The 12,840-nt window shown below is 39.1% G+C and overlaps 1 protein-coding gene across 22 annotated transcripts in view; it reads right to left on the bottom strand.

Moving 5' to 3' along the window:
* RIMS2 (regulating synaptic membrane exocytosis 2) overlaps nucleotides 1–12,840 on the bottom strand; it is a 338,908-nt gene that overhangs the window by 285,044 nt on the left and 41,024 nt on the right. For 12 of the 22 annotated variants that reach the window (XM_083621699.1, XM_083621715.1, XM_083621724.1 and 9 more), the window contains exons 2-3: nucleotides 6,686–6,718; nucleotides 6,204–6,290 (exon numbers count right to left, since the gene is read on the bottom strand). The exons of the other annotated variants lie outside the window; for them this stretch is intronic. In XM_083621699.1, coding sequence (XP_083477825.1) covers nucleotides 6,204–6,290; nucleotides 6,686–6,718 — 120 coding nt within the window. The remainder of the gene's footprint in view (nucleotides 1–6,203; nucleotides 6,291–6,685; nucleotides 6,719–12,840) is intronic. 22 annotated transcript variants of the gene reach the window in all.

The raw sequence follows: 12,840 nt of genomic DNA, 5'->3' as shown, positions 1-12,840 counted from the left end.
CCCGTAGCCATTCCCTCCATAACACGCACAGACATTTCCCCTTACTTTTTAGGAGGAAAAAAGTGAGTGTTATGGTGCAAAAAATATGGTATATGTCCAGCTTTCAGGCAGTTGACCACATGCAGTATCTGGAACCAGATTTGTAAGTTTATAGTAGAATACAGTTGATTCTCTGTAAACTCATTTATTAGCATGGAAGTTAAGGGTGATAAACTCAGTGCCATTTTCTCTGGTAGGGAAAGACTTTCTGAGATACAAAAGTGATGGGGAAATGCACTATAATGTGCAGGATAACATTGCTTTGACACAATGTCATCCAACCTCCCTGCAACCAAATAAGAATGAATGCTCATTAAATAGCCATTCTGCTCTTAATCTCCCCGCAAATAAAGCAGCACGGATTTCAATAAACTGATGATCCAGAAACACGCAGACATACAGGGTTCTAATATTTACCGTATTTTTTGCACCATAACACTCACTTTTTTCCTCCTAGAAAGTAAGGGGGAATGTCTGTGCATGTTATGGAGCGAATGCCTGCGGGTGGTGGTGGGGATCTGCTGCAGTCGTGAGCAGAGGATCCATGGTTCCCCTTCCTTCCCTCCTCCGTGGTTACAAAGCATGGATCCACATGGATCCTCAGGATTTTTGCATTGGGCTACCCCAAACTCACTGTCAGATCACATGTCTGTGGCCACAGCATGAACCGCAAAAATCATATATCCACTATTTCATTTAGAATATTTTTTTTCTTGTTTTCCTCCTCTAAAAACTACGTGCTTGTTATGGTCTGGTGCGTGTTATAGAGCGAAAAATACGGTACTAAGCTGGTAAGAGTGTTCAAGTGACTGAATACAGGCTTGCCCCTCTCCTCTCTACAAACCAGAGAAAGTTCCATATGATCCAGGTACTACACATAATACACTACAGCTTGTGAAGTTCAGTTAGAACTTTTGATAAGATATTACAGGAAAATATCTGTTTCTAACCAAAATAATAAATAAATCTCTTTGATATTAAATCACAAGATTCAGAAGCCCAACCCTGTGCAGATTTACTAAAAAGTGAGTCCTGCAAAGTTCAATGGGGAGTTTACCCCGAAGTAAGTGTGTATGGGATTGCCACCTAAAAAGTACTAAACTGAAGCAGAATAAATAACGTAAATGAATATAGTGTGCAGCTGGTAGAGAACTGCTTACAGTAATGTGTAATGTGGGTAGGTCACACTAATAGCCTGGTTGTGAAAATAAGTACACAAGAGTGTTCTTGTTTTCATAAATGAACTGTGCGAGGGCATATGATGACATAATACCAACGCATATTAGGCATGGTCAGTGAACATGGCCCAAGATAATATGGGTAAGCTACTGGCACAGCTGAAAGATATAATTAAACACATATAGTAGCTTCCTTTCACTGTTAGCAACACATGTATTTCCACAGCTAATACTGACAACACTGGATAATCCTACTAGTCCCCACTCTGGCTTTTTATTGAGGAAATCCCATAGAAGTACCATCAGCAATGATGTCTCAGGGTTGAGACTCTAAATGTATAGGTTAGGCCTAGGAGCCAGAATAGAAAACATACACATTTTTTGGCAAAGTGATAGGCACCATTGTGAGCCAAGAAAAGAAAGCCAGAAGGAATCTCATTATATTACACTGAATAGAATTGTCTCGACTAATCAGAACACAACAATGCTATTTGGTTACTGACCCACAGACATATGGCTCCAACTCTCTGCTTTCACTATAGCTTTGGGAGTCTGGTCTGCATAAGTCTAATATCATAATATTTTTATGCACATATGTGGGGCTACTTCACGCTTTTTAAGTTCACACTTAAACACACAACATGATATTCCAAATTTATAAAGTTTTCTACTCTACTTTCTTTCCCAGATCCTTTCTTTGAAGAAAGAAATCTCCCCCCTACCCCCACCCATGGGGGAAAAATATGGGATCTCCATATCTTTTCCCATTCAGGACAAAAAGTAGCTAAAGCGGCATATTGAAGAGAAAAATGGTTCACCACTCAAAATCCCCACTTCAAGTCACCTGCAGCTACTTTGCATTAACAAAAACTCTGATGAGAAAATCAGTCGGGGAACTACAAGCACAACCATAACAGGGCCTTAAAGCTTTGAATATTAACAATAAGTTGGTATATATTATTCCTTTAGTTTGGAACATACATGCAACACCACAATAACAGAACCTTGGCTAGAATGTATACCACAAAATAGGAAAAGTACGATGGGGCCAAGAGGATGCCCATGTGGTTAAAGATCAGAGGCAAGAAGGTTTCCTTGAGAATTCCAAATAATAAAAACATAATCCACAAACCAGTTGCTGCTAGCTATATATTCTTCTCTATTTAGTATAATTATTAATGTTGTTCATTGACCTTAGCCCTTTTCAAACAATGTTCACTGAATACATGGAACAGAAGCAGAATCCCCATGTCTGGCCTCCACACATCAAAGAAATGAATAGAACACATGCATGTACAAGTTGAACATGTGTAGTTTCTTTCCATGACATTATGAACCTTACAAAAATACATCTCAGATCCTGCATGCAGAACTTAAACATGTATAATTGGATATACACAGACTCTGTTCGGACTTCCAGCTAAACATCCAGAGATCAGGGACAGGACAGGAGGCACAATACTGCACATAAGAGCAACTGCACATAGCTGATCCAGCCCACCCAGGAAGCAAGGCGAGGCAACTGCCTCAGATGGCAGTATTCACAGGGGTAGCAGATCCCAACACAGATGTTTACTGTGCCCCACCTTGTTACTGATGTAGATCTTCACTCACCCCTTCTTCCCTCGTGGGGAGGGAGGTGGGAGTTTATGGTTCGCCTCAGGTGCCAAAATGTCTTGGCCCTGCCCTTGTACATAGCATAATATTCAGAGGACAAAGCTAAAATGGGTTAACTCTGCTTGTCATTGGTTCTGGCTCCACCTACTGTTGGTTGGTTGCCTTACATGCTACCAGTTTCAAGAGGCACTAGTAACCACTACATAAACCTGTTTATATCACATCAGCTCATACAAGATTCAGATTTTAGTCATTAAGAATTTTTAACATAGAAACAAATAAGATTACATGTTTATCTAACTCCACAATTAATCCATATGGCATTAAGAACAACTAATTTCAAGGGAACTGCCAAGTTGCTTAGGAATGTGGTTTTATAAAAGAAACTGGAAATACCAGACATGCTAAAATGCTTTTCTAAAGAAAGAATTAACACCCTGTGGTTGTTGAATAGTTAATAGCAACCTGTAGTTAGTCTCATATTTCTGAATATTTTAATTCTACAGTTTTAGCAATCTGAACCAACATACATCAGGGCAAACTTAGGTCTTTCAAATTTTAGTGAGACCCTGTGTGAGGCCACATTTCACCTTCAGTTCTGTTCAATTCACTACATCATAGTTGCAACATCCTGTGGCGCCTCCTAGGCTTGGTTGCACTGCCCCAAATCTGCGTCTGCAGATATATTTGCTTACAGCTCTGGTTTAATATTCCTGAACTATCGTCGTAATGTATGTTTTGTTTCACAGCTCTGATGGAAGCTGTTGGTATACCCCCAATTTCATCTTAATTCATGAGCACTTGGCGCATGAAGGAAGAGATGGACTATTCTGCTCCCAACCAGAGGTGTAGGGATTATTCTGTTGGGAAGGTTGGGGGATTAAGGCAGGGGGAGGGAGAGTTTGAATGTTGAAGTTAATCCCTGTTGGAATTAATGGCATCTTTATTTTGTGCTGATGGAATATGATAATAACACTGAAATTACTATGATGCATAATAGATCTATTGCCTGGTAGATGCTGTGTAATTTTAAATTAATCCTGTAGTGCCACACTTAGCTGAAATAACTTGCAACGTAAATGACCTGAGTACACCAAATAAAAGAAGAGGGATATGGTCTGCTTTAAAGTGAGATAACCCAGACCTTTTTTTTTTACAAAACACACATTAAATAAATAAAAAAAGGAAACACAATACTGATACAAAATCCTTCCTCCAATGCAGAGGTGGAGATTGGTATACTTCACGAGGTACTTCCAAAGGTACAGGGTCAGCAAATTTGAAATAGTCATAAAAATGCTTTAAAGATAGCACATTGCTGTACATGTGCCCAGACAGACTATATGGAATTAATCACAACACATTCAACCTTTGCTAGTGGGAATGCAATTTCCTTGGCTCTCTAGTACACACACGTGGTGGTTCAACCTCAAAATTATTCCCTTTTGGGAGAAAGTTTTTCAACTAATTAATTTAAATGATTGGGCAATCACTACAACCAGACCCAAAATAAGCCCTATTATCTTATTTTACCGCTCAGATTAATAACATAACCAATAATGACTTCATCCCCCATTTATTAACTGCAGCTACATTAGTGGTTGCAAAACAATGGGAAAACTTTAAATACAAATCTTTTTGAGGCCTGGATTTCCTAGGTATGAGCAGTGGCGTAGCGTGGGTTGTCAGCACCTGGGGCAAGGCAAGTAATTTGCGCCCCCTAACCCGTGGATTTGCGCCCCCTAACCCGTGGATTTGCGCCCCCTAACCCATGGATTTGCCCTAACCCCAGACGTTGCGCCCGGTGCGGCCCGCCCCCCCTGCACCCCCCACGCTACGCCACTGGGTATGAGATATCTTGCTTTGAACAAATTAACCATTTCACAAAATGAATATTGATCAAGTGGAAGAATCACACCTTCTATACGACATGGTATCCTTTTATTGACTTTGTTAAGACAATCGAACACACTTTTAATCCTTCATCAACTTATGGAAACTTATGGAGAGACATTTTCATTTGATTGCCGTTCTTGAAACATCTAAAACTACAGCCATAGCCACTATTTTTCTTTCTTTTCTGTGCAGTTACTAAGCTCTGTTTTACTTGTATGGGTATGTTTTGTTATTTGAAATTAAGAATCAATTAAAAAAAAAGAACAGACCTCAAGGAATGGCAAAAGTTAGAAGGATAGTTCAGTGATGAAGTTATAATCAAATTTATAGAAAACAAAAGATTTTCAAATAAATTCAGTATGAAAAAAATCACTAAAAGATATTCATAGGCTTTCAAAAGAATCACTTTGCATTAAATCAATAACATTAAATTCAGGCTTCTCCACTGTATAGCAAGAAAACTAACAGAACTTTTATTTGTCTCAGTCAAACAATAAGTACACGACCTGCATGTAGGACTCTAATTCACAGCCTGGATTTTTAACTATAAAAAATTATTTAAATACAATAATCAAGTTGCAAAGCCCAAGTAATAATACAATACAATCAACCATGTTCAGGAAGATCCAAGGACAACTCTCACACGCCAGTAGAGGTGTGATGGGGAAAACATTTTGTTCCATTTCTCTTTAGCCTTTGTATTACTAGCAGATAAATAAATAATATTGATGCTTCAGAATAGTTATTTGGTTGACATAAGGGAGAGAGAGCGCCATTTAAATAAACTTAAAAGTAATACTCAATGTAACCTTATATGTTCAGTTTTTAATATCCTTGATGTATAATTCTCTAACACTAGATTAAGCTTAAGTCTGAGTCTCCGAACTTTGCCATTTCTGTCACAACCATCACATCTTTAAATTAAAAAATGAGCCATTTTTTCATATGGTTCTCATTAAGGGAAATCCATTTATGCATGATGGTAAACACAGAAGACAATATCTGCCTTGCAACTTGACAGATATTGTAAAGGAATGACACAGTGATGATGTAGGTAAATATGTGTAAATAATTATCAGGGGCATTCACACAACTGATCTGAAAATTCAAGCTCTTCATGCATATCAGTCATCTTAATTTTGAAGGAGTTCTGCGCATGAAGTTCATGAAAGAAGCTGGTCCCCTACAGAGCAGGAAGCATTCCTAACCAACCAAACCTGAAGCCAGGTTCAATTTCCTTTTGCCAATTAAAGATTGAAAAGCAGAATCAGTTATATAGCTAATCCTATAGATGCTAACTGAGCAGTAAGTCACAATGAGTTCAGCAAGATTTACTACCCAGCAAGCATGCACAGGATTGCAGCCTCAATTTGAAAGATGTTCTTATAAGGATGTTATATATTATTTAAACATACTCTGTGGTATGTTTTAATGCTACAGCAGTACTTAGTCTACAGATAGCGGCTTACTTACGTCTGGGGCTCCTTTTCATTTTGTTGTTTTTGCTGTGGCTGAAGAACGTTATTTACCAGCTCAGTGATCCCACTAAAGGGAAACCACCTGTTTAAATAAGCAAATAATGTGACTGAATAACCAAATAAAATCACACTAGCATAAATGCTTTCTTACCCAACAATAATAGTCATATAAAGGCAGAAAAGCTAAAGCCAATGGGAATGTTCACTGCAATTAAGTCAGCCACTAATAGGATGTAAGGGGAAATAAAGTTTTACATTTAAATAGTCCAGAAGCAGGGAGCAAGAAACTACATCCAGCTAATATGTGGATGAAGTAAGAAGCCGCAAGCAGCTCTTACAAGCCAATCAGAAAGCAGATGACTACCAGCAGCCTATCAGATATTAGTGAAACCTAATACCATCAAAAGGTGCAGAAAGCAGAATATGGCAAAGGTAGAGAAGTCAAGCCCACTACACTTTTAAGATTTTTTTACTTACTGTGTCGCTTGTGGTTTTTGTTCTTCTTTCACCCTAAAAAAATAAGTTTGTGCAGCTGAGTGCAGTGTACTAGAACACAAATCCTATCTGCAGTCCTCACCCTCTCACTCGACAGGCAACAGAAAGAATGCTGTCATTTCCCTGTTCACTTGCCAAAACTTGTATCTAGACAAGTTTTCCACTAGGCTAATGATATTATTACAATATCACAAACATCTTCAGATGAAGGATGGTATACAAATTTAATAAATAAAACAAAATAAAAAACACCTAAAATTCTTAATTACTGTTGTGACATTTCATAATGAACACCTAGTTCTTTCAACAGAATTAATTTAAATAATGAAAATTATTTTAATCAGCTATGTGACCTACAGCATATATTGAACCATAAACTAATATATTAAATTTAACATTATTTTAGTCACTATAAACAATAAAAAGGGCTACAAATAAAAATATTTTAAAAAATTTAATGAAACAGAACAAATTGCAAGTATTTTGCATCTCTTCACATATTTGTAGAAGAGTTAATCACTAAGTAATCTCTCTGTTTCTCTGTAAAGTAAATACATTAAGTTTGTGATGAAATGCTTGGTTCAAACTGCTTTCAGCCTGTGATGATCCTTGTTGCAATAATCATCAGAAGCACACAACGGTGTACGAATCCTAAGAGCAAGTAGATAAAAGCTAAATTTCATCCTCCACATGAAATCTAATCAAACAAGTGTGAACAAGACTGGTTAACACATTCCCTAGTTTAACAAAGCATTCTCAAATCTAACAGACAACTTCCATTTATATTTTGTTATTTTGTTACACTTTTCATATGAAATGTTTTAAAAATTCAATGTTTCATTAACAATGTTGCAAGCAAAATATTCTAAACACTGTGTGTTTAGAGCCATACCATATGCTAGGTCAGCCTTCCCCAATCTGAGAGCACCAGTTCAGGGAAGGCTATGCTAGGTCATGCTAGTTCTTCATTTACTGAAATCCAGTCACTCTTCCTGTACAAAAAGTGCCAAATGTGTCCCATGCTGCTGCCTCAGAAATGTAGGAAATTGAAGCTCCTTAAGTGGATGTAAAATTCCAATTGTTGCTTGTACATGATGCTATGAGCTAGCATGGCAAGTATTGCCAACATGCTGCCCTTCAGATTTTGTTGGACTTAGGATCATAGAATTGTAGAGTTAGAAGGGATCTTGAGGGCAATGCTTCAATTCCCAGCCAGCATGATCAGTGCCCAGGTGTAATGTAATGCATGAGACTGTCGAATTACGTTTCTCAACAGTCTCTGCTGTGAGCTGTATATCTGACCTAGGGAACAGAGTTGTATTGCTGGAAAAGGGAGGGAAAGCAGGGAGAAAGACAGAAAACAGACAATAAGTCTTTACTGTAGCCTTTGACACCTAAGATGTATGTTTTTAGGATCCATCCTATTTTTGTTATTGCAAGGTGTTTTATATTGGTTTTAAATTAATGTAACCCAACCTGGGACCTTAGGGTGACAGGTGGGAAATCAATTTAAGCAAGCAAGCAAACAAACAAACAAATAATGTAGCTTGGGAGCAGGTGTAGGAAGACTAGTGAAGCACCAGTGGGGACTCAAAATGTGAAAAGAAGAACCATGCTAGCAGTTGAGATAGAAAGGTAGCCTTGGGTTTGTCGCTAGTTAAAGTGACTCTCTGGGAAATGCCCTGAAGATGTGGAGCCTCAGTGCTGAAGCTGAACTAATGAACAGGAAAGTCTAGACTGTTTCACTTTTAAACCAGTACTTTTATCATACCATCCCCTAAAGTGGCACCAAGTCTTCCTCTTTACCTACCCCACCAAATCAACTGTTAATTCTCAGATACAAGTCAGTGTGATTTTTGAACCTGATGAAGTACCTTTAGCTACTGATCTGAGGGAGAGGCAGCAGGGAGGCTGATGCAGTGCAAATCCATTGGTGGAGGCTATATGGCACTCCTGCGGGTGTATTTGCGCCACACCAGCCTCCCTGCCATCTTGCCGCTCCGTCTCCTTCTTGGTAAGCAGCAGCCACTCAGCTCTTGGAAGGTCGAATGAACACCGTTACCCCACCATACCATCTGCTACTCAATATACCCCTGAGGTTTTTTTTGGTGAAATTGCACAGGGCAATGGAGACAATTACTACAGCAGCTTATTTTCATGCTAGAGGGATATGGAAATAGTCAAAGCTGGGTCAGCTGGAAAAATCACGCTGAATGAGTTACACACACAAATAACTGGAATAAGGCCATCAAGCTTCATTTCCTTGATTTTCTACTGCAAGGCAAAGCCCAAAAGATATTCAGAGGCCTAACACAAAGGGATCTACAAACCTACACCTCAGTTCAGAATGCATCGCAGCAAGTGGGGGGGGGCCTCCAATTCATAGGCTTAATTAGACCCACTGGGCTTCTGAATTTGGCCTCTGAAGCCATTTTGGTCAAACCATGATCACTAGTCAATCACATGATCTACTTACTCCAATCTAAGCACTCAGTGCTAACATCTTAGATTCCTAAGCCTCTTCCTGTTCTTTGACAGTAAAAGGCAGCAGGCAAATGTTTCTCTCCTACCTTAGCGCTGTGGTCCAACAACGCCAAGATCAAAGATAATAAAAATGTTGCCTGATCTTTAAGAGTAAGAGGCAGCATTTCCACAGAAGAGGGGGGCATGCTGTTTTTCACTCTTAAAGTCACTGCCTGTATGTGTCTGTCTACCTCTAAATCTGTGTGTGTGCACACCTGTCTGCTTTATTTTATTTTTATGTTTTTGTTTTGTCTTTATCCCTGCCTGCTTCCTGATTAGAGTGACAAAAACAAACCCCCGTGTTGCAATAACTTTATGGTTTCAGCTTGCGTTGTGATGCCAGATTTGATATACTGTACCTTTAAATTTTCTAACTTTGTTCTTAATTATTTGTTATTTGACACACCTGTGAATAACTAAGTTCTTCTAAAAATTACTTGGTATGTATTCCTTATTTATTATTTATTCATTATGCAGGTTGCTCAGTTTTATTTTTGTTAGCATTCATTGTATGTAATGTATTTAATTTCATCATCAGCTGATGAAGATTCATCTTCAAAACAGTTGATCCAATCCAGATATACTGTTCCACTTGTTTGCTGATTGCTATTGAATTCATTACGTTGGAGCACCCACTACAATACTTCTTGGACATTGAAAGGCATCCTGCCTGCATCATGGTGTTCCTTGCCAGTAACTCATTACGTTGACTACTCTTTGGTTATGGACTGACATATATATTATTTGGATATTATTTGGAAATTGTAAATTTTGGATGACATTCTGCTACCAATAATAATACATTTATTACATTCATTAGCCACATGTTGCCGCTGTATTTGAGCAGATGCTTCCTTATTAGAATCAAGCACCTTTCAGTAATGAGAGGCAAGCAGAAAAGGAACCTCTCCAAAATTTTGGATATTCCCTGAGACTCTAGTCTGCCAATTTCCCCAGACTATAATGGCAGCTTCCCCACTAAAAGTCACTTTATGGCCCATGTAGCTGAGGGAAATCAAAAAAGCTCTCTATATGAAGGAAGTCACTGAAATAGTCTCAACGTTAAACATACCCTAGAAACACCTGATAACAGCACCACTTCAACTGCAAAAGTGCATGAGATGAAAGCAGAAACTGCTGCAGCTACAGGAAAGTCAAAACTCCCAGAGTTGATAAATACATGAAAGCAATGTAGTGTGTAGCATGTTATCAGCGAACTGAAAGCAGCAAGAAAACCATGCAGACCCAAAGAGGCAGAAAACGTGAGGGCAGGCCAATGGGACAAAGCACACCACCACAAACAGATTCCTGGGAGAAAAGAATTAGAAGACTTTTACTGAAAATGTAGCAGGAAATATCATTTTAAACATGAGCACCACAGCAATGTAATTTAAAGATGCCAGGAAACTTCACCAGGTGAGAGTTATGAGATGACTTTCCACCTGGAAACGGGCAAGCCTCACTTAATATATCCTGCAAACCAATGAGATAGAGTCAAAATAAAAGTTATGGACCTCCATCTTATATTTTGATTGATTCTGGGGCATTTTCCTTGTGCATGCACAATTCTAGAAAGCACCACTAAAGATGACTGGCAGAAACTGAAGTCTTTGCAAACCAGACTAAGTTCAGAGTCATGTGAATATGGCAAACCACCAGCATCCTAGACATGTTGTCTATCTTGTGAATGTTTGGTCACATCTTTCAAAGAAGCATAGTGGGAACTGAATTCCCCTAATCAGTATGATGTTAACCTGAGTTTTAAGGACCTTTGTACTGTGTAGGATACAGGAGCAGCCAGCAGGTGGAGCAGTACTATTGAGCCATCTTCCCAACACTGGCATTGTTGCCTGCTACCCAGGCAGGATATCAGGAAGATTAGGGCTCTATGGGTGCCCCGTCATAGCCAATCTGGTACTCCTATCAGTGTGCCCACACAGCCTCAAACTCACCACGACCCCACCAGCAAGCAGTAATAACACCAGTGTTGGGAGTGTGGCTTCATAGCACTGTGCCAGCCACTTCTGGAAATATAAAATGCTTTCCATCACACCCATTATGAGGTAAAGCAAAGATAAAGAGTTACAATGGAACAAGCAGTATCCTCAAAAAGTGAAATATGCTTGGAAGAGGGTGGGAGTGAGAGGAAGGCATATATCATTAGGCCAACATGAATTTCTTGTTGCCCAAACCATAGCCAGGATTCAGAAAGACTTTATCCCAGCAATGTGTGACGACAGAATCTCAAGCTGTGCATTAGGGGACAAATCTGGGAGCATTCCATTCAGATGTGGAGGTTATGAAGATGTTGCTGCCAAAGTACTAGAAACATAGCCAAATATTGGCACCATACTAGCATGGGCATAGCCAGGATTTATTGTGGGGACAGAACCGAGTTATCAGTGACACAACAGGTTAGTCAGCCAAGTATTTTTATTTATTTACTTTATTTAGAGGGGTGGCTGACACCCCCCCCCCGCTACACCCATGCATACTAGAGGGAAAAGGGAAGATTTTGCAAAGACAAAAAAAAAAAAGACATAAACACCCACTGCACACTGAAATCTCTCCTTTCATTGGCGCAAAGGTGAAACTCAACAGTGCCACCTGCTGGGAAGTTTTTTTTACAGAAAAATATATTTTTTAAAAAACATGCTAAATTGTTGGGGGGAGGGGCAGATACAGCTTACAGGCTGCAAGTTTGAGTTTGACACCTCTGCCCTAGACCTACTTGCAAGTGTATATTGATTATCTATCCTGCATATGGCCAGTGGCTACTGGTAAGCAGAAGGAAGCCCTGATGACTGACTGAAGCTACTAACAAGCAGGGATTTTTATAATTTTATGCCTTTTGGATTCTAGCACTCTTTGGATATTTCAAAGATTAGTGGTTGTTGTCTTCGTAAACCTACAGGGCATATATTTCCTAGTATATATTGGTGACATAATTGTCACTGGGAGATCTTTTGAAGAAAACCTGCTGAAAATTAAGCCTGTATTTGAGAAGCAAACTGCTACTTGTTTGAAATGCAGTAAGATACCTACATCGTATAATCTCCAAAGATGGGATACAATAAACCCTGACAAAGTAGAAGCCATTTGATCTCAGCTAACACCGCAGTCAATCACTAAGGTATGGAGTATTGTTATCTAAGTTTTTATTATACACTATTTATTGCTAACTGCCACAATTGTCCAGCAATTACACAAATTATCAGAGAAAGAGCAAATGTACCAGTAGAACTTAATAAGAAGTGTTCTTAAAGTTAAAGCAAAGGCTGTTTCTGGGTTACCCAGGCCTTCCACCTAACATTTATTCAGGGTACAAATGTCAGTGACTGGTATTGGTGTGGTCCTAATATAACAAGATGGTGCAATAAGGAGAGAATGGCTGCATATGCTAGCAGAATCCTCAGTAAAGTTGAAACCACTCCACTACAGAGAAAAAACTGCTGGCTATAGTGACATTTACTTAAGATTTTCAACATATCCTCAGGAGTGGGGACCTGCTAAGGGCAGATCACAATTCACTTCAATGGCTTCATAACTTCCATGAGCCACAGGGACAGTTGGCACATTGGCTTGAACACCTGGCTCAGTTCCAGTACCAGATT

This window comes from Podarcis filfolensis (genome assembly GCF_964270895.1).
Source record: "Podarcis filfolensis genome assembly, chromosome: 7".
In the NCBI taxonomy this organism is placed as follows: Eukaryota; Metazoa; Chordata; class Lepidosauria; order Squamata; family Lacertidae; genus Podarcis; species Podarcis filfolensis.
The sequence above is the reverse complement of the archived record's forward strand: the minus strand, read 5'-3'. Positions and strand labels throughout refer to the sequence as shown.